General features: G+C 42.2%; 3 protein-coding genes and 1 long non-coding RNA gene across 4 annotated transcripts in view; 3 read left to right on the top strand and 1 right to left on the bottom strand.

Moving 5' to 3' along the window:
* LOC125271224 (B-cell receptor CD22-like) overlaps positions 1-26,862 on the top strand; it is a 1,156,500-nt gene that overhangs the window by 460,327 nt on the left and 669,311 nt on the right. The gene's annotated exons all lie outside the window — the stretch shown is intronic.
* LOC125271198 (hemicentin-1-like) overlaps positions 1-26,862 on the top strand; it is a 987,774-nt gene that overhangs the window by 311,298 nt on the left and 649,614 nt on the right. The gene's annotated exons all lie outside the window — the stretch shown is intronic.
* On the bottom strand, positions 405-13,197 carry LOC125271311 (B-cell receptor CD22-like). The gene is made up of 10 exons (XM_048195400.1): positions 12,816-13,197; positions 12,487-12,553; positions 11,732-12,079; positions 11,394-11,633; positions 10,560-10,811; positions 10,221-10,463; positions 10,049-10,148; positions 9,864-9,909; positions 1,024-1,274; positions 405-764 (listed from the first exon to the last, which is right to left on the bottom strand). Exons 2-10 carry the CDS (start codon positions 12,539-12,541, stop codon positions 707-709), a joined length of 1,593 nt encoding a protein of 530 aa, XP_048051357.1. The 5' UTR covers positions 12,542-12,553; positions 12,816-13,197; the 3' UTR covers positions 405-706.
* Positions 23,998-26,286, top strand: LOC125271329. Its single transcript, XR_007185568.1, has 3 exons — positions 23,998-24,908; positions 25,003-25,076; positions 26,148-26,286. It is a non-coding gene; the product is annotated as an uncharacterized LOC125271329 (long non-coding RNA).

Below are 26,862 nucleotides of genomic sequence, written 5' to 3'. Positions count from 1 at the left end.
GCATCATGAAGTGGTGGGCAGTAGAGGTGGGTGGGACAGGAAATGACCTCATCCAGTATCAGTTCACCCACATATAAGCACCAGCCCATAATGAAGAACACGTGTACGACACACAGTGTCTCACTGATCAAAATTAATTCTCAGATAATGTTGCTTAATATGAAGCCCATAAAAGGACATGTGACTGAAACAGAATGAGATGGGAGGAAACATTATATTTCAAAGCTTTTACATCTGCTCACAAAAATTTCCCAGTGAAGAGAGAACGCAAAAGCATAATTAAAGCATATTTTTTCTTCTTCTTTTTTTTCATCACGTGTCCCGTAAAACATCAGTATTTTCAAACCCATAAAACCATCATTTTTCAATGCACATACACAGAAATAACCACTCTCAAGCTTGAATTTGGTAAAACTGATATGATTTTTTTTATTTGGTCACAGAAAACATTGAAGTCAAAAGTTTAAATCGAATTACCAGCCAGTGACATCACAAACGTTTTTTAGTCTCATCAAACACTGTGTTGTGGGTTCTTGACTCTTTCATTTGTCTTCATCTTGTAATCAGATCATAATCACTGCATTCCTGTCATTATTTACCTGAATAATGAATAATAAATCACTGAACACGCTACATTCACAGCCCTACTTTCAGAACATTAATTATTATTTGTTTAGGCCTTTGTCTTCATGATGGTCTCTGTTACTCATTTGACACGGCTGTAGATCACAGAAGCGTCGTCCACAGTTTCAACATTTGATCGCCTAAAGAACACAAGATAAAATACAGAAAAAACAGAAACAATGATCAGATTACATGACGATACAGTCATTTTAAAAGTAAAGACACCTTGTATATCACGTTACTTAAACCTCAGTGACACACAAAGTTATTAAGAAAAATGTCCAGATTTAAAGAACTATAAATTCTCCTTTCATCACAATCAATAAAGTAACATGCAGATGAGTAGATGACAAATGTTTTATTTTGGGTGAAGTGTCTCTTTAAGCTGGTTCTTCTCACCTCACAGCAGATTCAGGCTGGTGAATCCTGATATTGCCGTACTGGCTTTCGTTCTCCTCTGATCTCTTGGTCTGTTTGTTTTTGTGATGTTGTACAGTTGCGTACTGGATCTCCTCAGTATCTCTGCGATCAGGAGCGTTTCTGTCTCTTCTGGGTTTGCTGGAAGTAACAGTGGCGTACTGAGCGTCATCACAATCGGCTGATTCAGAAACATGAACGTCTCTCCCTGTTACATCAGAGTACAGATTGTCCTGTAATGGAAGAAAATTAATTATCTATTAATGACACAGTGTTTTTTTCATTTTCAGTGTACCACTTTTTCAGTTTTTCTATTGTTATGTAATATGCATAAGAATACAACCTGTCTAGTTGTTTGACATATTTAGCTAATGGTCAGTTATACATTGTACCCTTCACGGTCAAGATAGGGGATTTAAACTTAACAGGATAAAGCAAAGAGTCCACCAGGCAGTCTTTCAGTGCATCCAACTTAAACTTTCTTTATTTATTCAAACGTTGTAGGAGAGGGGAATGGGGAGAAACTGTAACTCAGGCAGCTCTTCTTCCTTCTTTCTTTCTTTTTGGGATCAAATTATGTCTGGGGAAAAGGCAGAAGAGATATAGGATTAGTCTCTGTACTGCAGACTACTCACGTCCTTCTTTCCTCACAAGCTCGTCTTGGGTAGCACTTGTCCAGGCCCTGGGCTGAAGAACGCTCAGCACAATGCGTCTGTTCACCTCCCCTGCTCCCTCCTCTGTGACTTTGTTGTTCTCTTTTTATGTGGCTGCTGATTAGGCCCAACAGCCTGCAGCTGAGGGCCCCTGTCAAAAGGGAAACTCTGCACACCTGTGTTGGTGCTATCCCTGGTCCTGAATGTCCCTGAGTGGCTCTGCTGGTGCTCTCCAAGGTGCTGCAGGTGACATGCTTCCTTATGGCTGTCACATACCCCCTTTTCCAGCTCCAGGCTCCTGCTTGGAGCGCACGTCCCAGCGTTGTCATACCTTCTGGACATGGCATCAGCATTTGCATGAGAGTTCCCAGCCCGGTGTTCTACTGCAAACTGGAAGTCCTGCAACTGAAGAAACCAGCGGGTGATTCGTGCATTTTTCCCTTTGTTTTGGGACATCCATTTCAGCGGGGCATGATCAGTTACTAAGATGAATTTTCGACCCAACAGGTAATATCTCAATTTTTCAACAGCCCATTTAACAGCAAGACATTCTTTTTCAATTGTGGCATAATTCTTCTCATGGGGTAGCAGCTTACGGCTAATAAACATAAGTGGGTGTTCCATACCTTCCTGCAACTGGGACAACACAGCTCCAATTCCTACTTCGGATGCATCCGTTTGCAGAACGAATGTTGTGTTGAAGTTTGGGGCTTGCAAGATGGGTTCGCAACAGAGCGCTTCCTTTAGCTCAATGAAGGCATGCTCTGCTTCTTTGGTCCACTTCACCTGGTTTGAGAGGTGCTTGCGGGTCAGTTCAGTTAGGGGGGCTGCTTTTGTGGCAAAGCCAGGGATAAACATTCGGTAATAACCAACTAGCCCAAGGAAGGTTCTTACCTGCTTCTTGGTTTGAGGTCGGGGCCAGGTGAGAATGGAATCAATCTTCTTGGATTGTGGTTTCACATTTCCTCTCCCAATCGTGTACCCAAGGTAGTTGGCCTCTTCTTGGGCAAGTGAACACTTACTTGGGTTTGCTGTGAGGCCCGCTGAGCGTAGTGCCTGTAAGACAGCCTCTAGATGGTGAAGATGTTCTTCCCAACTCTTGCTGTGAACAACAATGTCGTCCAGATATGCAGCAGCATATTGTTGGTGGGGACGGAGGACTCTATCCATGAGTCTTTGAAATGTGGCAGGTGCCCCATGGACCCCAAAAGGAAGAACCCGGTAATGGAAGACCCCATCAGGAGTGGAGAAGGCAGTCTTTGGTTTGGCTTGAGGGGTTAGAGGTACCTGCCAATATCCTTTGGTCAAGTCAAGTGTTGTGATGAACCGAGCAGGGCCCAATTGTTCAATTAGCTCATCTATCCTTGGCATGGGGTAAGTGTCAAACTGGGAAATCTCATTTAATTTTCTGTAGTCGTTGCAGAATCGTATGCTTCCATCTGGTTTTGGTACTAGGACGATGGGACTTGACCATGCACTTTGGGATTCCTCCAGAACTCCTAACTCCAGCATTTTCTTTACCTCCTTCCGGATGGCTTCTCTTTTAGCTTCTGGAATCCTATATGGTCGAAGTCTAACAATCTTCCCTGGATCCGTTACTATATCATGGGCTATAAGTGAGGTCTGTCCAGGAAGATCAGAGAAGACATCCCGGTTTCGCCACAAAAGCTCTCTTAACCCTTGCTTCTGCCTAGGAGATAGCTGGTCACCCATTTTCACCTCAGGGGTTACAGGGGAAAGGATACTGGCTGTGAGGACATCACGTGGAGGGGTGATAGGTTCATGCCATGGTTTTAAGAGGTTAACGTGGTAGATTTGGTGGCCTTTCCTTCGGCCAATCTGGCGTACTCTGTAGTTAACTGGGCCCATCCGCTCTACAATTTCATAGGGTCCCAGCCACCTGGCCAGGAATTTGCATTCATTAGATGGGATTAAAACTAAAACCTTTTCTCCAGGACGGAACTCTCGTACCTGTGCCCCTCGGTTGTATATCTTGGCCTGCTGTTGTTGGGCCTGTTGCATGTGTTCCCTTACGATTGGCCAGACTCTTGCCATTCGGTCATGCATCTGTTCGACATGCTCAATGAGGCTGCGATGTGGCGATGGCTGCTGTTCCCAGCTCTCCTTGGCGAGATCCAGCATTCCTCGAGGTCGTCGCCCATAGAGGAGTTCAAAGGGTGAGAAACCAGTGGAACTCTGTGGGACTTCTCGAACAGAGAACAAGACATATGGTAGCAATTGATCCCAATTTTTCCCATCAACATCAATAACTTTCTTCAACATTTGTTTAAGAGTTTTGTTAAACCTCTCTACAAGCCCGTCAGTCTGGGGGTGAAATATGGAGGTTTTGAGTTGCTTCACCTTCAATTGTCGGCAGGTCTCTTTCATCACAGTAGACATGAAGCACGAGCCTTGGTCTGTAAGGATCTCATCTGCTATCCCCACCCAGCTGAAGAGTTGGATCAGTTCTCTGGCCACAGCCTTGGAGGTGGCTGATCGGAGAGGGACCGCTTCAGGGAATCGAGTGGCGTAATCAAGGATGACCAGAATGTATCGGTGTCCCCGGTTGGATTTTGGTAGGGGTCCCACGATATCCAGTGCAATCCTGCTGAAAGGGGTCTCAATGATTGGCAGAGAAATAAGAGGATTTCGATATGTTACCTTGGGGCTGTGAAGCTGACATTCAGGGCAGTGACGACAATAGTCTTCAACTGCCTTCTTTAACACCGGGCCAATAGAAACCGTGTGAGGATCCTTTCGTAGGTCTTTTCGGCCCCCAAGTGGCCTCCCAGCAGGTGAGTGTGGGCTAAGTACAACACCTTAGAGGTATATGGCTTGGGAACCAGCAATTGTTCCACGACTTCCGCCCCTGCGCAAATCCATTCTATACAACAACTTATTCTTTACCATGAAATGTGGATAACTGAGTCTACTCACCCCAGTTTGTAACTGGCCTTCAACCACCTGTGCACTCCGCCATGCTTGGCTCAATAGCGGGTCTTGCAATTGAGCAGAGCCGAAGCGACCCAGCCTTCCTCCCTGGAGGGTCTCTGCAGGGGGAAATTCAGAAAACACTTCATGGGATTCTATGTCATCAAGTACCTGTACACCTTCAGGATCTTCTGAGGCGGTGGCCGTGGGGCCAGAGTGATCCTTCTCACCTCCAACCTCATTGAGGGGTTCCTCAGGGCTGGTTGCTTCTGCATCTGTGATCTCTTCCGTGGTCCGAGAAGGCCGGTGGTCCGATAGATGATCTCTACGCCTGCGCCGGGTAGGTCTCTTCCTGTCTGCCGCTGTGCCTGTCCAATAGGCCGAAAATGCTTGACAGTCTCTGCCAATCAGGATCGGGACTGGCAAGTGTTCCACAATCCCTGCTTGCACTTGAAACTGGCCCCGGGGAGTGACCAGGCTTACTTTTGTAGTTTGATAGTCCCGGGTGTCCCCGTGAATACAGGATACAGAGATCTCGCTCCCCATGATCGGCCCTGCGTACTCTGGTCGGATCAGTGTCACCATACTCCCCGAGTCTATGAGAGCTTCTGTGTCCCTGCCCCCAATCTTGACAGGGACCCTAGGGGCAACTGCCCCCTCATGGGCCCAGCAGGTGGTAAGGAAATGGCAGGGGGCTTTTGATGAATCTGAGGCACTGGCCGTGGGCATGAGTTCCTCTCGGCCTGGGCAATCCCGAGCCAGGTGTCCCTCCCTTCCACATGTGAAGCAACGGAGCGGAACGGGATTTCGCAGAGGCCTCTCATCTCTCCAGTTCCCTTGAGCTCTCAGGGGCCTTGTTTGGGCTGCTTCGGGGTACTTCTTAGGAGACTCTCGCTCTGGCCTCGGTTTCCAAGACGGGGTTTTGTTCACCTCAGGTTTCATCAAACTCACGGTTACCTGGTGGTTTTCCAGGAGTGCAATTAAGGCATCTACGGACTGTGGTCCTTGTTGAGCCACATACTTCTTTGCATCTGTAGGGAGGCCCCGTATGCATCGATCGATCACCACTCTTTCTACAGCTAGTGGCCCATCTCCTTCCTCTAGCCAACTTCTCACCATGCGGGTTAAGGTGGTTACTTGGGCTCGTGCTGGAAGTGTTGCATGGTATTCCCAGCTATGGACCCGCTGGCCTTTGGCAGGCAGGCTTAGCCCATACTGGGCGAGGATTGCTCTCTTCACCACTTCATAATTGGTTGCTTCATGAACAGTTAGGTCGCGGCAGGCCTTCTGTGCCTCCCCGGTTAGCAGAGGGAGAATCAGGTTTGCCCAGTCTGCCCTAGGCCACCTCTCTCGTTGGGCCGTCTTTTCAAAGAGATCAAGATAGGTTTCCACATCATCGTCTCTAGTCATTTTAGTCAGATAATTCTTGAGGTCTCCTACCCTGTGCCTCAGTCCTTCGGCAGAGCTCGGTGACGGCTGCATTCAGTGTGGTTTGCGCTTGCAGAATGGCGGTCAAGGCCTCCTCCATCTTCTTGTCGTTTCCTTTCTGCCCAGTGCACTGTCTGTATCGATGCGAGGCTCACCTCATGCCCGCATTCTCCACCATATGTACCCTTCACGGTCAAGATAGGGGATTTAAACTTAACAGGATAAAGCAAAGAGTCCACCAGGCAGTCTTTCAGTGCATCCAACTTAAACTTTCTTTATTTATTCAAACGTTGTAGGAGAGGGGAATGGGGAGAAACTGTAACTCAGGCAGCTCTTCTTCCTTCTTTCTTTCTTTTTGGGATCAAATTATGTCTGGGGAAAAGGCAGAAGAGATATAGGATTAGTCTCTGTACTGCAGACTACTCACGTCCTTCTTTCCTCACAAGCTCGTCTTGGGTAGCACTTGTCCAGGCCCTGGGCTGAAGAACGCTCAGCACAATGCGTCTGTTCACCTCCCCTGCTCCCTCCTCTGTGACTTTGTTGTTCTCTTTTTATGTGGCTGCTGATTAGGCCCAACAGCCTGCAGCTGAGGGCCCCTGTCAAAAGGGAAACTCTGCACACCTGTGTTGGTGCTATCCCTGGTCCTGAATGTCCCTGAGTGGCTCTGCTGGTGCTCTCCAAGGTGCTGCAGGTGACATGCTTCCTTATGGCTGTCACAACATGTAAGTGTATTTCCCTTATAATACAATGAATATAATATTTGCATCTTTTATAGTAATCGTCCAGTCATAAAACTGAAGAAAACAAATAAAACAGGCCTTTTAAAGGGGCGTTCCCAGTCCGAATGACCTCATTTGAGGAGGTCAATAATTTTGATAAACTTTTGATATTTGTACTTTAACTTATAAAGTAATTGTAGAACAATTTATACTGCTAGACAAACTAGTCATAATCAATTATATTAATGTCTGCCTCCCGGGGCATTGATTTATGACGTTGAGCCTGAACAAACCCTGGAGAAGTCTTCTGTCTGACTGTGAGTATATTAAAGTGCTTATAATTTAGGTCAGATTTGACTGATTTACCTAACCTGAGAATACAGGAGTCTAATTAAGCCTGATTTACGCTTTCGCCTGGCTCCGTGAGCCTCCGCTGACTGCGTGTGCTCCTCCCCAAAAAGACGAGGCGTTTATACTTGACACACTCGCCATTGTACTATTCTTTCAAACAACAGGGGTCGACTCGGAGTAATTGTCCTCTAAACCATCAGGGAGCAGCGGTGAGAACATGTAAGATACACACGACATGTACACTTCACCAAACCCACGCTACAGAAGAACCAATGAATCGTGTCAAATCCAGTAAACTTTGTGATTTTTACTTGTTACATTTCATGAACATTTTCATTAAAAATGGACCTGTATTTTCATTAAAAGGCATATTTCTGCATTTGTAGGCTCATTTTGTAAATGTATGCAATTAGTTTTGACAAGCACACTCTGAGTGCCTGTGAGATGCTGGTACAGATGCACATGCTTGGCCAGAATCGGCTCAAAGTCAAGCATTTTCAGATGGGGAGCCGCGCACAAACTTACAAAAAATGCCGTAAACACCGCCACACAAAATGGGTTCACACTTCCACTGACAGTGTTGCCAAGTCCACAGTTTTCCTGCGGAATTAAGCCACTTTAACACTGTTGCCACGGGTTTTCATGTCTGCGGGTTGAAGCAACCCCAAATAACATGATATTTAGCCCCCGGAATGAGAATTTTACCTGGGGAACCCTGACAAAAACGCAGATTTTACCCCCCAAAATATGTGTTTTTCCGGGGGACCCCCTGAAATGCAATTACTTTAACCTGTTAGCCAGCACCCCCGCTTTTGGAAAATTTCAAGAAATGACATACCTAAACTAAAACAGATACATTTCATGAACCCTTTGCACTAAAAGCACAAGTAAGGTCTCATTTGAAAGCAGACACTTTGCAGTTTATGGTAAATAATTAATTAATTATTGTCACAATGAAGAAAATAGTTAAAGATAGCTTCAAAATTTTGAAAAGTTATTAGAAATTTATTTTTATGAAATATATTTATGAAAATAAAAGTGAAGTTGGCCTTGTGGCAATCTAGAAATGCACTGCAGCTAAAGCCACATGTCTGACCATGTTATATTTCAAATCTGAAGATGATAGGTTTAAAATTCTGAGTTTTATTACATGTTTTTCAAGACCATGTCATGAGACTTTATTTAGAAAGGACTCTAAAATGTTAACTGATGTTTATTGTCATCTATTCAAGGGTATTGTCTATATTGTGTTTGTGGTGCTAACAGCCCCATTCAGTTTCAGTCTCCCCTGAACACATTCACACCTCTCCAGCCAGCTTATGGCTCTTATTCTTTTCTTTTGTCTCTATTATAATTACTGATGTTCTATTCAAGATGATTTAATCCCTCATTTCATTCACCAAACTTCTCACTTCACCTTCTTTCAAACTGTATCTAATGCCCTTCTTGGAAATAAAAGAGAAAAAAAGTGAGCTTTACGATTAAAAATTATTTATTTGCATTAGCTCAGAACAGGTGCATCTCTGGGCTCGTTAGCATGTTAGCTTAACACACCAACAAAACACGACAATTTATAAGATTAAAGCCACGTTTTTGCTCCAAACTTACTAGTCGATTGTTTTAAATAACCTTCTGTGATGTGATGTGGCTTTGGATCAAAAATCAGACAGAAAATATGTAATTTAATGCTATTCTGCACAATGAGAAAAGCTATCTCGATTAGCATTGCATTATAGATATAATCTACTATTATGAATACCTGACATGGCGTGAAGAACACAGATAAACCACATATCGTCACAATCGTGTATTTATTACTTTCAAAAGTGACGTTCTGTATGTTTATATCAATGATTATAGCGATGTCTGGTAGCCTCTGTTAGTTCCGTGTATGTCACATGACTGCCTCTTGTTCATGATGTATTATTTGTCGACTAAAGGTGCACAGAGCGCCCTCCGGCTGCAGGTATGAGTTGAAAACACAGTAGATCTGTGTATACAGCGCTCATATGACGACAACAGCGCGTTTTGGGTAAAAATTGAATAAATATTACTCCTCTGTATAGAAAATTGACATAAACGTACGAGAATCCATCAATATTTCTCCAAATGTGCATGCTTTTAAGCTAAAAGCCCCGAGGGATGTTATTTTGTGGAGTTTTTTCATGATGATCGTACAGAGTTTTTTTTCTCAATGGCTGAAGCTGACGCTCATATTTCAATGAAAAGGTAATGACTCCGTTTCTCATATTCATAACTCCCAACGCATATTAACAAATAACGGTCACTATACGATGTTGAGAGTAAAATAAAGATTAAAAATTGAAGCTCGATCTTTTTAATAATGTATAATTTGTCAAGGTAATTACATTAAATCTAACAGTAAATTTGAGCTAATTTAAACAAAGAAGCTTCGGTGCGTTGGCGCACAGCAGTTAGGCAGGTCTGTTGTGAAAACCTGGCAACCCTGTCAGCCGAAGCCGTGATGATGTCAATTTGCCACACGCACCCAAGCGAACCTACAGACGCATTACAGTAAGTATAAATCAGACTTTATGCACTGTAAAATAGGTAAACACATGCTAGACGGTTGTGCTTGACCGCTGCACTGTTGATAAAATGCTCAAACTAGAAAACATTAAACATTAATAAAAACACATTTCTAAAACTTCTGTATTTTGTTCCACTAATATTTACTGTATGAATGGCCCTGTTTAACAAGATTATCCACATGATTTACCTGTTTCACTGTGAGGTCTTCAGTTTTAGCATCTCTTCGTTTTCTCCTGAAATAACAGACATTAAACTTAAGTAGTTAGTCTTTAAAAGGCCGCTTATCACATCACATGAGGCATTTCTATCAGCACTGGTCTGAAAGTGAATTACTGCACATGCACACACTCACTGTAATTGAGAATGACTCACATTATAAACAGAATGATGATGATGATGAAGATGATGATGAAGAATCCTAAACATGCCACTGTGATCCCCAACCAGACATGCCAACCAAGACCATGATGCACTGAAAAATGAAGAATTTGAGTTCAGATTAACTCTCAAAGCCACACAACTGTTGATAAAATAAGATCTTCACCTGTGACAGTTACAGCGTCTGATCTCTGAGATCCATGTTGATTGTGAGCCTGACAGTAGAAGCGTCCACTCTGTAGTGCACTGAAACTCTGTCCAGATCCAACAGCTGAGCTTTCATTCTCCTTAAACCAGCTGAAGTTCAGAGCAGGAGGGTTTGAATCACTGCTGCAGATCAGAGTCACTGAATCTCCTGACACTATTTCACCAGATCCGTTTATCAACACTGAGACGTTCCTGGGAGGGTCTGAAACAGAAAACAAAACTCATATATAACCATTAACAATTACAATAAATTTGCAATGTAATGTCACAGTTACTGAACCATCAATCATTAACTCACACATGACGTTTAAAGTCACAGCAGAGTATTTCTCTCCATGTTCATTGATGGACTTGCATTTGTATTCTCCACTGTCATCAGAGCTGATCTTTGAGATGCTGTATGTTTTTCCAAATTTCAGATATGTTCCTCCTTTAAACCATCTGATTTCTGCAGGAGGGTTTGAATCACTGCTGCAGATCAGAGTCACTGATTCTCCCTCCTTTATTTCACCAGATGGACTGATGGAGATCACTGGATTCTCTGGAGGATCTACAGGAGAAATATGTAATATCAAGACTCCACATGAATAATAAGAGTGTGAATAATATGTACATGGTATATGGCATTTTTTTCTATTCTTAGTAATGTTCGAGCTTTTGTATGCTGATACTGTTTTCTTAGCCTTTTTAGATTGTATTTAATATATTATGTTAATTATTAATATTCTATTTATAATTTTATTTGATATTTAATGTGTTTTATTCTTCATTCTAAATTTTTAACGTTCTTTGGGTTTGTCACAAGGGTAATTTTGCTCTGTGTCACACAACGACAATATATTAAGTGTTCGAACTTGAACAGAAGTCAAAATATGAATATTGCATATATAAATGTGACTAGTTGGATTTTGTACATGTGGTCCAAGTCTAGAATTGCTTCACATTCAAGCAAATGGAAATTTTCCCCCAAATGGCACAAAACACCCTCAAAAGCTCATCATTTACACCACTAGAGCACTTTCACCCATCATGCACCCCACTAATGGGCTTTTATTTCTGTTGTTACATGCAGATGGAGGGTCCAGAATTTAGCATAAACAACATAAATTCTTGGATCCAACAATATACTGACATCTAATATTGAGTTGAACAGCAGGAGAGATGTAACCATCTACACCACAGCTATATCTGCCTGTATCTTCTCTGCTGACTCTCCAGAGGATGAGCTGGTTTCCAATAATTCCTGTAGTTACTGGCTGTGAGTTTCTGTACCAGATGAATGTTGCTCTGTCAGTCAGAGTGCAGCTGCTTTTACATGTCAGACGGACTGAATCTCCCTCTGTCACTCTCTCAGGAGACTCCACCTGAAGATCTGAACACAACACACACATTATATCTAGTGCTGCTGTCATACACTGATTATTATTCAACATAATGCACAGAAGAAGAGATAAACCTTATGAGAGTCACCTGTGACAGTAAGAGTCACTCCTGGAAAACCAAGCCATTTTCCATCATCTTTATTAGTGGTGAATCTGAAATAGTACTCGTGTGAATCCTTCAGTGTCACATGACTCAGTCTGATGGTGCAGTTCTGCTGTTTATCTCCCAGATACTGAAGCCTCTGACTGTATTCAGGGTCCTCAGACAGATCTGGAAACTCTTCATTTTTCTCCTTAATATTTGTTTTGGTCCAGAACACTCTCTCGATCTGATATCCAGTAGGGTATGTATAAGTGCAGCTCATTATCACTGATGAGTTATTTAGTGCACAGATGTGTGAAGGACTGTAACTCACACTCCACTGACTACAAACTCCTAAAACACAACATTGACAAGAAAATAATGAAAATGCCCATCTAAAAACTTTCTTTTACAAAACTGGTGTTTATGTAAATGGAGAACTACACTTATCATGTGTAAAATCTACACACAGACAGAAGGTGATGAAATACAGGAAGCAGAAGTATAAACGCTAAACATGAAAAACAGTCTGCACTAAATGTTAGAGGTTTCAGCAGTTATCATTATGTCAGTAAAAACCTAAATAATAAAATTTTGTTTGGATGCAACAAATACATTTCAACACATTTTAGTAGATATTTTACTGCTGATCTTTTTTTCCCAGGGCTAACAGCAGGACTAACTGGACCAAGTTATTCAGTCACAATCTCTGTTTCTAATATTGAGTTATTATCAGTCACACATTTACAGGAGAAACTCACCTGGAATCATGAGCAGAAACAGCAGAAGAAGAGAAGGAGCCGGTCTCTGTGACATCACTGCAGGAAACTAAATCATTTACACAACAGTACAACATGTCAGCTTTAGCTTCAAAAACACAATAACTTCAGTCTATATTATAAATACTGTAAAAATGATAAAACAACTTTAAAATCACGACTGTTAGTTGTTTTCCACTGTTGAAACTCACTGGGCACACATGAGCTCTGGATGTTCAGAGATTATTATAAAATGTTTCTCAGAAGTTTCTTCTGTGAATGGAGATTCATTAGTTATTCAATATTCATCACTGAACAAGTGTAACTCTTACCGTGTTGTAGTTTCAGACACAGCAAACAGACTCCAGGAGAGTGAACCGCAAATGTGAGCTGAAAACTTTCTTCTGTAGTTTTTGCAATTTTTTTTTCCTTCCTCTTTTTAAAGTCTATTGTAGTGACCTGCCCCATGCCGAGACAGGAACAACCCAAATGAAACCACTTTCAAAAAATAAAAAAGTAAAACATCTTTCAAGAAGGATGATTAAAAAAAAATAAATGTGTAAATGCATGACTGCAGATCTTTCATAATAATATTCAAATGAAGCTCTCAGTGTGAAGAGTATCTTCCTGTCACCATGATCAGTATTCATGAGGTTTCTGAATAGTTAGTGTTTGAAGAGGCGTGTCTGCTGTAAGAGATGCACTGCTATGATTGGCTGAAATAAGTAGGGCTGCCCTCGACTAAAGATTTTTCTGGATTTTAAGTGATTATTCAACTAATTATAATGAGCCTTTAATTGCCTTTATTGGCGCTAATCCACATGCATACTGCATAACAGTTTAACATGAAGGCACCAGTGCGGTCACAAAAGCGGTTTCCTTCGGTCTAACTCAACTTGTAAAATATCATCTAAGTTTTTGTAAGAGTCACATAAATAATACAAATAAAACATGTTCCTAAAGTCAAATTTTACTGGGCATCTCTTAAAGAGCTTATAGACTGAAAAAGTATTGCATTCCCAATCAGACTAAAGTTGTTCATTTTAAGATAATTTTAAGACATAAAACATATCTTGTGAATGATATTTTTTTAGGGCTCGCTGGAGTTGGAGATGAGCTGAGTCCCAGACCCTCTCGCTCTCCCGGAACCAGTAATCCACTGCAGGGACGTCCGATGGTTCCGCATCCCAGGGGAACAGAGGGGGTTGGTAGCCGAGTACGCACTGGAAGGGAGTAAGACCAGAGGTGGACTGACGGAGAGAGTTCTGGGCGTACTCGGCCCAACCCAGAAACTGGTTCCAGGAGTTCTGGTGGCCGTGACAGAAGGTACGTAGGAAACGGCCGATCTCCTGAATCTTTCTCTCCGTCTGCCCGTTCGTCTGGGGATGGTAGCCAGAGGAGAGACTTGTGGTCACACCTAGGAGCTTGAAGAAGGATCTTCATACTCTGGAGGTGAATTGCGATCCACGATCAGATACAATATCTTCAGGCAGTCCATAGTATCTGAACGCATAGTTGAACATGAGCTCGGCGGTCTCCATTGCCGTTGGCAGTCCAGGTAGGGGAATTAGTCGACATGACTTGGAGAACTGATCCACTACCACCAATACACAGGTGCAACCATTGGAAACTGGAGTAGTGATACCCTGCACCTAGTGTCAAAAATGATTTGATTCATGACTTGACAGGTGTGACGCTTTGCCCTTCCGTTTCCGGACTGTTTATAACAGGAAGTGGAATGGTGTTGGGGGTGTTTATACAGGTGGTGGGCAATTTGACGATTGCACTGGATGTGAAATGGTGTGGGAATGTTCATACAGGTGGGGGGTAATTTGATGATTGACCGTTTTGAATGTTTTTGTCAGAATGTGCAGCATCCAGCCATAATGTCTGTGAATGAAACAATACAAACAAGATTAATAAATAAGAAGCACTGTTGTTAAATGAATCATATGAAAGTGTTTATATGAAACAGTATTAAAGAAAGCATTGAAAAAGAGACTATAGTCTCAATATGACTTCTCCTTAAATAAAGGAATAATAAAATATGAAATAGTGTTTATATGAAATAAGATGAAATAAACTGAAATTATTATTATTAAACCTTTATTTAAAATAAAACTTGAGATTTAAAATAAAACTTGAGATTTAAAAAAGGAAATAAAACTTGAAATTTAAAATCTCTTTTACAAGGGGGCCAAGACAGGCAGCACATTTAGTTGAACATATAGCAAAATACAATAATTTACTGAAATACACAAAATCACTTAAAAACAATCAGATGACTCAGAAACTAGATCCTTTAAAATACCCTTAAAATCATTTAGTGATACCAACCCTTTTAAACGTAAAAGAAATAGAAATTATATGAAAAAAAGTATTTTGAAAGCTTTAAGAAGTTTGTTTTCCACCTTAAAAAGTACTGATGTTAAATAACGCAGTTGAAATATCAATTTTATGAATTAAGATAAAATAATATTTTTGAAGCTTTAACATATTTTTAACTTTAAGAAAAGTATGATGATAAATGAAACATATGAAAGGGTTTATATGAAACCGTATTAAATAGTACTGATGTTAAGCAACGCTGTTGAAATAGTAATTTTATGTAATAAGCTGAAATAGTATTTTAAGGCAACTTACTAGTTAAGTTGAGATGCATGCAGTCCATTTGCTAAACTGAAAATGAGTTTGTTTCCCGTATTGCTGTGGGCCGGTCCAACTCTGTCTGCGGATGTGATTGGTTTGCAATGTGTCAAACTATTAAAAGTGAGTTAGGGTGGATATAACACCTCTTATGGTTTATTATCGAGGGATGAAAGCTAAATCTATCTTCCTTCCTTCCTTCCTTCCTTCCTTCCTTCTTGGCTCCCTTGACACTGACAACCTGGGAGACCCCCCAAAAAATGACACCTCATTTCTGACACCTACTGAAGATATTCCATTCGTTTTATTTTGATTTCACTTTTTCTATTGCATTACATATTTTTAGTTTACATGACAGAGATCTTACCAAACATTTTAATCTTACAGTTTTTTAAATTGTTTACACACTAAAAGTGTTACTCTAGGCCTGCTCAATGAATCTTGTCAATACCTTCTCTCTGTGTTGCAAGTAACAAAAATAAGATTCTAATGAAGAAACAGTCAGATCAAACCATAAGAGACATTGTGGTCATGTCCAGACATGTAGAGGTTTCCAGGTTTCCACATTTCAAGTAATAAATAGTTCAAATAAATAAAATAAATAAATATATTTTATAAGCTGTTTTGCTCATGGGACAAATTTCGCTCAGTTAGCACAAACACACACAATTGATTCTATAAAAAGGAATTTATCTCTAGTTTCAATTAAATGATTATAAATAAAATATATAAGACAATGAATAATAACAAATATGTTACTAACATTTCTTTAAACCTTTATAGTTATAGTTTTAGCTAAATGAAAATATAAATACAAATAAATAAATACCATAACTTTAAAATGTTAGATCAAAAAGTTCATTCAAAAAACATACACTTCTTTTAAACGATTATAAATAGTATTTATGATTCTATATAACACTCCCTACAATAAATGTGCTACTAAAACAATGTTAAACATTTATTATAGTTTTTAGTTACATAAAAGTATAAAAGATCTTATATTTGAAGATGTAACTCATTAGACTATATGATGTAGAAAAACTCACAGAAAACTTTCTGCATTTTTACATTTAAGTAATAAATAAATAAATATATTTTAAAAGCTGTTTTTCTTATGGGACAAATTTTGCTCAGGGGTAAAAATGGGTGGTATTACTATACTTTTGGCCGCATTTTGTCCACACAATTAAAAGCAATTAATCTCTATTTTAAATAAAATGATTATAAAAAATATATAAGACAATGAATAATAACAAATATGGTACTAACTGTCACGATCACAGTCTGTTCCTGTTCACTCCGGACTCCATTTCCCATAATCCTCCCTGTCAGTCACATGCACTCACTCCACCAATCACCTGTTGCCACATACAGCCATGCACACTCCACACTAATCACCACACCCAGCTGATACTCATTACCAGGACTATAAAGGACTCACACACACACCACCTCACCGCGAAGTCTTGATTCCTAGTGACAATTCTGAGCGTACCTTGTATCCTGTCTGCCTGTGTTTGATCTTGCCTGTTCCTGTGTATTGACCCGTTGCTGCCTGTCCTGACCCTTGCTTGTTATACTGTTCTGTGAATGATATCCGCCTGTCCCGACCATTGCCTGCACCCTGATTACGATCCTGCCTGTCCCTTGCTGTTCTCGTCTGCTCCTGATTGACCCTGCCTGTACGACATTCTTAATAAAGCTTGCATTTGGATCTTACCATGACTCCCGGTCTGTTACAGAAGACTTCGCCACCACCAAGATCCAGCAGCTTTCCCGGAGGATCTCATTACGGTATGGACATTAATCTATTGCTATTGGGGAGTTCGCAAGGCACGCGATCGTTGGAGGAATATGTGCAGGAGTATCTAAACATTGCTTACCTCTCTGATCTTCCGGACTGTGCACTGATTGACTTTTTTTGTGATGGCGTCAACCAGCCTCTCCAGAATAAATTAAGACAAGAGGGACCGCGTTCATCACTTAGCAGCTTTATGGACTATGCATTGTTGACTGTTGGCTCTCCGTTTACTGTGGGTGTCGCGGAGGAATGCGACACCATGGTGAGTCCCGTAATGGCCGCTGCGCCAGGTAACACGCACAAGATGGCGGCTATCATCACAACAACAACAGTTCATGTCGCCGCTGATCGCCCAGAGCAACGTCACGCCTTCGTTGATCGCCCAGAGCAATGTCACGTCGCCGCTGATCGCCCAGAGCAACGTCATGCCTTCGCAGATCGCCCAGAGCAACGTCACGCCTTCGCTGATCACCCAGAGCAATGTCACGTCGCCACTGATCGCCCAGAGCAACGTCACGCCTTCGTTGATCGCCCAGAGCAAAGTCACGTCGCTGCTGAATCACGTCACATCTCTGGATCTGTCTGGAAATGGAGAGGGTTGCGTTCCAGTGTGGCTGATTCACCGCTGATGTCGGCGCGAGCGGCTGGAATTCCCAAGCATCAGCCGGCCGCTTCGCACTCAAGCCCGCCGGCCACCTCGCTCTCAAGCCCGCCGGCCGCCTCGCTCTCAAACCCGCCGGCCGCTTCGCACTCAAGTTCGTCAGACGCTTTGCACGCAAGTGCGTCTGTTTCAACGCTCTCAAGTGCGTCTGTTTCAACGCTCTCAAGTGCGTCTGTTTCAACGCTCTCAAGTGCGTCTGTTTCAACGCTCTCAAGTGCGCCTGTTTCAACGCTCTCAAATTTGTCGGTTGATATGGACTCAAGTGCCCTGGACGCGATGGACAAGATGGCCGCCCCTGCAGTGTCAGTGAACAAAGGGGCCGTTCCTGCCGTTGAGTCCGCTCCAGCCAGTGAGTCCGTTCCGGAAACCGCTCCAGTTAGTGAGTCTGCCCCAGAGTCCGCTCCAGCCAGTGAGCCAACTCCAGAGCCCGCTCCAGCCAGTGAGTCCACTCCAGAGCCCGCTCCAGCCAGTGAGTCCACTCCAGTTCTGCATGCTCTCCCTATCAGTCCGGTGATGGCCAAAAGGGCTGTACTCACGTTTTATGTTTTGTCGTTCTTGCGAGCCTGGAGGATGCACTCAGAGCAGCCCGAGCCCGCTGCCGTCCCGGAGCAGCCCGAGCCCGCTGCCGTCCCGGAGCAGCCCGAGCCCGCTGCCGTCCCGAAGCAGCCCGAGCCCGCTGCCGTCCCCGAGCAGCCCGAGCCCGCTGCCGTCCCGGAGCGGTCTGCTCTCCCTGATACGGCCATGGAGGCCATCACCGAACTGCCCGCTCTGCCTGATACGGCCATAGAGCAGCCTTGGTCGGCCTTGCCACCACCGCCTGGACCATTTGCTCTACCGCTGCCACTCAGGCCATCTGCCCTGCTGGCGCCACCCGAGCTCCTTGCCCATGAACCCGCCAATGCCTCCCTTGATTTCCCCAAGAACTTTTTGGGGGGGGCAGTATACCTAGGGGTGGGGAGCTTGTGGATGGGGACCCTGCTCAACCATGGCCATTAAGGGCCCCTGAACTACTATGGCCATTCATGGACTGTAGGCCACTAGGGCCATGTATAGACTCTGACCCGCTGGGGTCACCCATGGACTCTAACCTGCCGTGGCTGCCCAAGCCACCTGACCTGCCGTGGCCGTCCAAGCCGCCTGACCTGCCGTGGCCGTCCAAGCCGCCTGACCTGCCGTGGCCGTCCGAGCCACCTGACCTGCCGTGGCTGTCCGAGCCACCTGACCTGCCGTGGTTGCCTGAACCACCCGACCTGCCGTGGCTGCCCAGGCCACCTGACCTGCCGTGGCCGCCCGAGCCACCTGACCCACCGTGGCTGCCTGTGTTCCTGGGGCTGCATTGGAGATCCCGTTCCCGGCTGCTGTTAGATCTCCAATGCACCCACCCCCCCCTCCCTAGCTGTTCCTTTACGTCGCGAGGACGCGCCTTCCGGGAGGGGGGCGTTATGTCACGATCACAGTCTGTTCCTGTTCACTCCGGACTCCATTTCCCATAATCCTCCCTGTCAGTCACATGCACTCACTCCACCAATCACCTGTTGCCACATACAGCCATGCACACTCCACACTAATCACCACACCCAGCTGATACTCATTACCAGGACTATAAAGGACTCACACACACACCACCTCACCGCGAAGTCTTGATTCCTAGTGACAATTCTGAGCGTACCTTGTATCCTGTCTGCCTGTGTTTGATCTTGCCTGTTCCTGTGTATTGACCCGTTGCTGCCTGTCCTGACCCTTGCTTGTTATACTGTTCTGTGAATGATATCCGCCTGTCCCGACCATTGCCTGCACCCTGATTACGATCCTGCCTGTCCCTTGCTGTTCTCGTCTGCTCCTGATTGACCCTGCCTGTACGACATTCTTAATAAAGCTTGCATTTGGATCTTACCATGACTCCCGGTCTGTTACACTAACATTTATTTAAAGCATTTTAGTTATAGTTTTACCTAAATTAAATGTATATAAAAAAAATAAAATAAAAAAAACATATAAATATGAAAACAACTTACATTTTCAGAGAGCTGACAAAATAGTCCTTTATGCAAAGATAAAAAAATAAATAAATAAAATAAAATAAAAGTGAAATAAATAGTTGTATCATAAACAAGACACTCCCAGATCCTCCCATGCAGGGATAAACTGCAGTGTGAAATGATGCTTCAGACCCTCACATGGACGGGTGAAGTCAGACTACATGAGCCTCTGTGTCACAGCATATGTTAAGACCGCCAACTCCTTTCCAGAGTGAATGTTTTTGTACTAAATTTATTTCAAAGCACAATCTTAAAAGTTCAAAAATGATCTTTTAATTTTAAAAGGTTGTTTAAATCCAGTCTTTAAAGATTTAATAATCTTTTTATCTTTCTGGAAGTCTGCTGTAAAGATAACATCTGACGAACGATGGTAGAAACGATTTGCTTAAAGTATAATTTTTATTTTTATTAATCAAGAACTGTAAAATGTTGAAATCAAAAACCTGTACTTAATTGTCTTAGATCTTATTTCTCAAAGATTGAAACAGTATTTTCGTCCATGCAACACACAAAGTTTTTGAAAAATCTGTATGTTTTTAAGATAAACTGCGAATGTTTAATTCGATTTTTAAAAATCCAAATGTGAAGGTGTCTGTGTGTTTGATGCCTCACAACTCTCACGTAACCTCGAACGAGGGCTTAACATTGCTCTTGTTTAGCTTAAGTTGTATCTTTAAGAAATTCACACATATTCAAACAGAGACCAGGTGTTCCTCTGTGCTGTTCCCATGAAAAAATTTGTCTTGAGTGAATATTTAATTTTACTCGTCTTAATTCGAAGCATTATATTATTTTAAACTTCAAATAAAAAAGTGGTCATATGTTGTCATATTCTTATGGTGTGCCTGAACTCAGCATCTGACATAAGTGCAATACTAGATCATGGCTACTGCAAAATAAGTTACATTCAAAAATTAACTTTCACTGTTGTTAATTTCACTCAATCCATCCCTGTTCACATTACTAAAAAAAACAAACAGTGAACATTGGGTGATGCATTTAAGCGGACAAATATAAGAGAAAAATAGCAAAGTCATTTTGATGTGCCACGCTTCATGCAGCCAGTAGGTGGCGCTTTGACTACAACTGAATATTGCCATGTAGACGCCTTCAGGTTAGGACTATTATCAAACAGTGCAGTTTGTTTCAAATGTGCAGTTTGGGACAGATCATACATGAGTTACAACAACTTCCTGTTTCATGGTGAAACATTGAATTTTGTCAGCCTGCCACAGACATGCCCTTCAGCAAAAACTCAACTCAGCCAAGTGTTGCATGATTTAACGCGTTCATGTGTTTCCGAGAGTGAATTACAGTCTAAATAATTCCATTTCCTGTTGCCAGCAGGTGGTGCTATTACTAACTGAATATTGGCATGTAGATGTCTTCAGGCCAGGACTCATAAAATGTGAAGTTTGGGGCAGGTTGGACATTGAATGCCTGACTTACAACAGCTTCATGTTTCATGGCGAAACAACAGATGTTGTCATCCTTCACAGACATGCCCTTCAACAATGCAATTTAATTAAACAATTTGCAATTTAACGTTGCTATAGTGATGGGAAAATTAGGCTTTCTGAAGCGTTTGAGGCTTTCATCAAATTGTGCCGACAAGGGGTTCATTACTTGAAGCTTTTAACACAATGCGCATTAGCGACATCTGGTGGTCAAACTTGTTCCCTTTCATGGGAACATCGATGCTGTGTCGAGCGCTTTGGGAACGCCTCTGCGTGATTGCGTCATGAAGTACTTGTGAAATCGAACCAATAGGGTGACAGGACGTCAGAGTGGGTGACGTCACGGACCAGGAAACTATAAAGCACTCCTGAGAACAAAGAACGCCAGAGCAAGCACTCTGTGTTATTGTGTGTCTTATTTGGTCTTGTCTGTCAATTACATAAGAAATGATCTCTTTTGTTTGAGGACAAGAGTATCAGTGTTACACCACATATTTGTGTATATATATATATATATATATGAAGAGTTCAGATGCAAAAGCCGCTAAACGCCATCTCTGTCAAAAATGAGATAATGACATTGAACGAATGCTTACGGCACGTAGTACACGTTCAACAAATCACGTGCTTCAAATCCTCTAAATCGCAGCGTCAGCCCATTCAGAAATATTGGTTTGTTGGCAAAAGCCTCTAGACGCCACTTCCCTTTGGCAGCAAAAGCCGCTATATTCCGAGAACCAATCAGAAGGCGCGAATTGAATCATATGATTCCGAGCGGTTTCAATATAGCGGCGCGCTGAGGAGATTTTTTTAGAGTCAGATTCAGATTGAGATTTTTAAAATAAAAGATGGAGTATGATGAAATGGATCAGCCTGTCCTACTAATATTGAATGGCAGAAGAAAATGTTATTTACCTCAAAACTCTGCCTGTCATAAGGCAAAATATCCTACAGTGGAAATGGCTTGGTCGCAATTGTATCATGCACTCATAACAGTTCTTCGTGCAGTGCAGTTACTTTGAAGGAATCGGATTTATTATACATCAAACAACAGCTCTATTTCGCCAAAGACAAAGTCAAACAAGATGCTATTCTTCAGTCTCATATGGAAGCTGTGCCATATAAACGGAGGAGGCAAAAAGTGGAGGCTGAATAGAAGATCCCTGTGTAAAGAGGTTTGTCTACTGTTTAGTTTTTAAGTGATAAGTGCTCTCATCTTTTTCAGGGTTTTTAGTTGCATCTTTAGTGATTTTTCAACTATTTACCATGTCTTGTCCCAAATAGGTGGATTTAGAGGTTTTTGCAAAAAAAGCACAAGTGGATTTAGCTGGTTTTGACGCAAAAGAAAATCGAACTTGTTAAAAACCAATAAATTGTCTAGAGTGACATTTTTGAAAAAAAGTTATTTTATTCACTAGCTAATAACCTTATCATTACCTTTAAAATGAAACTCCTGAACTTGATCGTAAAAGCCTGGTAAAAAAAATGCTCATTTTAAAGAAAAAAAGTCTGATGGATTTAGAGGGTTTTGCATCTGAACTCTTCATATATATATATATATATATATATCATTTATATATATATATATATATATATAATTATATATGTATATATATATATAATTAATAGAAAAGACACTATAATGGTGAGCAAACAGCTGTTCAGACCGTGTGCTTCTCCCTACCCTCATTTCTTCACGGGTGGGGATACACTTGAGCTATTATTCTAACATCAAAAACAAATCAGTTGTGTTTGAAAGCCATGATTATCTTGTGTTATTTGAAATATTCAGACCGTGATATACCTGTCTGATTGTTTATTTGCTTGATGCGGGTAGATTTCAGCTGTGGCGGGTAAAACAGCCACTCCCACCAGCCACTTTGGTGGGTTGAATATAATTTCAGCCTACAGCCTCATCAAAGGTAGCTAAGCTCGTCGTAGCTCAAATACAATCCGATCACAATTCGTTATCGATTAACTTGATATTAGTGAAGGTCGAAAATGACACAACAGAAGCACTCTGTCATGTGCGCGAACAGATCTCCTAGCGCCTAAATAGTCAAATACAAGCAAAATGTCCATCGTGTGGAGTATCTTGCGTGAATACAGTCAGTAATGGCTTAAGTGGACATAAACAGGTTGGTAAAAACTGTAGCCTATATGTGTCAGTATATTACATAAATGCATTCAGCAGCCCATTAATTATTAGCATTAATTATTAGCATTATTAGCAGACATTAATGTTAATCAAACAACAAAATGTTAAATAATGTTAAATAAACCTACTTTATCTGAAAAAAAGAAGAGTTTAGACCATTTAAATCACTACTGTATTTGTAATTTGCTAATTCACTTCTTTGTTCTTTTTATATGGCCTATAACAAAAATAACTATATCTGATCTGATCAAAATCAGTGATGCACTCACCTGACACACCCTGTTCTGGGTGGGCTGTATCAGTTCCACCAGCAGAAATGCATACATCAGGGTCCCGGGCCATTAATGCCAACAGCCAACCCCAGTGGAGTTCTCCTGCCCTTGACTGATGAAACAGTGGGCAGTGCATGTTTTCTTCAGATGTAAAAAGTTTCACATCAGCCCAGCAGACCCGATCCTATATCTGTGACACTATTACAGGGTGGAAGCGCCACTCCCTGATCTTCAATTATCTTAAATGTTTGTTGTCCCATATTAAGAACATCTGTGTCAATTGCAACAGGGGAAAAGATTGAGTAACTTCTTGCCTGTGTATGACACTACAGTTGCAATGTTCTTTCTGACTAATACAGGGGTAGGCAAGTTCGGCTAAAGAGCCGCTGTCCGGCAGAGTTTAGCTCCAACTCTAATCAAACACCGAACAAGCTAACCAGGATTACTAAGGCTATAGGCAGGTGTTTTTTTCAGGTTTGGAGCTAAACTCTGCAGGACAGAGACTCTCTAGGACTGAACTTGCCTACCTCTGGACTAACACGTTTCAGTGCCAGAAGGATTGCCTTCAACTCCAAATAATTTATGAGCTCTTTCAGTACTGATGACCACTCCCCTCTTACAGAGCTTCCATCGCACAGAGCTACCAGTCAATATCATGATGCATCTGTTGTCACCACTATACAAGACGTAACCCTGTCCAGGAGGATTCCCTCTGCCAAAAGATCAGTGTTTCCACAGGGGATCAGAGCTTGAATGACGACTGCTAACATCAAGGTCATAAGTCCTAGCAGCTGCAGAACTGTAAGGAAACTCAATTGCCAAGCTGAAAAGGAGTCGATAGCTGCAAAAATCTGCTGCCCTCCATGCTGACAGCACAGCTATGTTCTGCACTGAATCTATCTCTAAAGCAACATATGAAATCATCTGGCTCAGGTCCAATGAACAAATGGGAGAAAAGTGCTTGTGTTTGTTACACTGCTTGTTCCCTGCTGTCTGCTGAACTGCAGAGAAACTTCGTGCACAAACCCCTCAGAGAAAAACCTTGGAAACTTTCTGCGCCTTGTAACACCTGAGGTGCTTGTTAAATTGACAAAAAACTAGGATGTAGTATAAATATTGGATAGGGTGCAAGTCCACAATTTTCTTTGGGATGAGGAAGTAATGGCTGTAAAATACTACCTCCATTTTCCCCTGTGGAACCACTTGAAGAGGGAAGCATAACTGCTTGAAAAATGTTTTCAGAGAATTCCTCGCTCCCATCAAGTGAGACAGAGTCCTCATGACACTCAACGTCCTGATCAAAGTCAGGGGCAAATCAGGTCTTCTTTCAAAATCAGGTCTACTTTAGGATCCCAAGTGATCCATTTGGCTCAAATGGCTTTTAATAGGTACTCTCTTTAGTGCCTGATTCCTTTAAAATCACGTTATGATAAATGCTGCTTGACCTATTTTATAATGGACTATTAATGTCTGTATTACCAGTTGTGAACTAATGATGGAGCAGAACTGTTGAAGGAGGTTTTCAAGGCTCTGCAATGGAGGAGTCACATAAGCATGTAAGTATTCACACAATTAGTTATTATTATACAGAGTATATGCATGGTTATAGCAATGAATGTTGAATTTGCATATTCTACATTCTAATGACAAAGTAAAACTGTTGAGAATCAGCCGATGCTCTGTCATTTCTTAGTTTACTTTATTTACCTCAGGACTTTTTACTATGTGGCTGCGAGTGGGAAAGAAAGTGATGAGATGAGAGATGAGACCGCTACATTTCAGTTATTAAAGGGGATGTCTAATGCTATTTCGTGCATTCTGACTTATAAACACTGATACAGAGTTGGAGTCTCATGCTAAACATGGTCAAAAGTTTTGAATGTATGATGGAGTATTTCTGTGGCAAAATCCTTCAGGGTTCATATAAGTTTCTGAAAGTTTTTTTCGAGTATGGGCCTGTATGACATCATAAACGGAATTCCTTGTGCAGGCACGGAAATGAGCGCCACACAGTGCACAGCAGCAGCGAGGGAAAGATAACCTTGTTGCTTGTGAGGGAAAGATAACCTTGTTCAGCTTCCCAAAGAACCCAGTGTTAAGGGAACAGTAGAACTCAAGGACAGCAACAGAGCTGTGTGAGTGTGTTTGTTAGTTCCCCACATTTCGGTGACAAATGTTTTATAAACAAGGCCCAGTTCGACGCTGGATTTGCAGATAATTTGAAACCGAAAGATAGAGCGGTTCCAGCGATAAAAGATCCCGTTCATGAGTCAAAACCACAAGCGGTAAGTAAAGCTGGATCAAAAGTCTGTGTTGTTGGCAGTTTGTGCATGAGTGCATTTAATGCTCGTGATTCTTTAGCTCTGTCCACGGCACGCCTCCAGGAGCTTGACTGTTTTCGGAAAGAAGCTTTACAGCGTATCTGTCTTTTATAAACCTGATGAAACTAAAAACTCTTTTGAGATATGAAGGATGCAATACTACTCTATACTACTCAAGAGTGACATGAGATTGGCAGAAATTGTGTATGTTTTATGTGTTACGGTCCAAGCCTTTGTATTTATTATTTGTTTAGTGTGGTGTGTATTTATTCTTTGTATTAATTTTGGTCTTTCTCTTCTCCCGAGGGTAAGCTCCACCCCTGTGCACCTGCGGCCCATTAATTTATGACGCGCTGGGCTGGTTATAAGAGGAGAGAGTGTGGATGTGAAGGGGGTGCTGTTGAGTGTCGAACTTGTGCTGCCTCCATCATAACTCCAGTCGCCAGGTCACCACTGCCGCTGTCTTTAGCTCTATGTGAGCGTGGTGTACGCTTGAGAAATTCCATCGATTTCAACTCCAGTCACCAGGCTGCCACTGCCACTGTCTTTGGCTTTATGTGAGCGTGGTGCGCACTTGGGAATCCCCAATGATTACAACACCTGTCGTGTAGCCGCCACTGCCACTGTCTTTAGCTCTACGTGAGCGTGGCACACACTTGAGAGAGGGCTCGTGTGGTAAGCTGACGCGGATGGCCAGCTGTTCTGACGAGCTCTGTGTGCGTCCTGATGGCCCGCTGATGTGACTAAGTTGTTTTTGTTTGTTGTCTTATTTTTGTTTTATTTTGTTGATCTGTGTGTTTGTTGATTTCATGTTCGTTGTATCAGAGAGCTGGTTCTATACTACCTAAACAGTTGCCTGTGATACGCGAGTGCTGCGGCATTAATAAACGGATAAATTGTTTCTCTTTGTCTCGCGTGTCCTTTTATGTTGCTTGCCCCCTTCCCTAGCGAGCTCTTTAAAAGTGGGGTTCGTAAAATATATGTCCCCTTTGAGAGAATGGATTAAGAACACATTTACATA

This window comes from Megalobrama amblycephala, linkage group LG7, assembly GCF_018812025.1.
Source record: "Megalobrama amblycephala isolate DHTTF-2021 linkage group LG7, ASM1881202v1, whole genome shotgun sequence".
NCBI lineage: Eukaryota > Metazoa > Chordata > Actinopteri > Cypriniformes > Xenocyprididae > Megalobrama > Megalobrama amblycephala.
The sequence above is the reverse complement of the archived record's forward strand: the minus strand, read 5'-3'. Positions and strand labels throughout refer to the sequence as shown.

Bases quoted from the DNA above. Each gene is read 5' to 3' on its own strand.
- LOC125271311 (XM_048195400.1), bottom strand. From the start codon at position 12,541: ATGTCACAGAGACCGGCTCCTTCTCTTCTTCTGCTGTTTCTGCTCATG. The intron at 10,149-10,220 runs GTGAAGATCTTA...TTCATTTTTCAG, and splicing joins AGACGCTGTAACTGTCACAG to TGCATCATGGTCTTGGTTGG. The intron at 1,275-9,863 runs GTAAATCATGTG...CTTCCATTACAG, and splicing joins AAGACCTCACAGTGAAACAG to GACAATCTGTACTCTGATGT.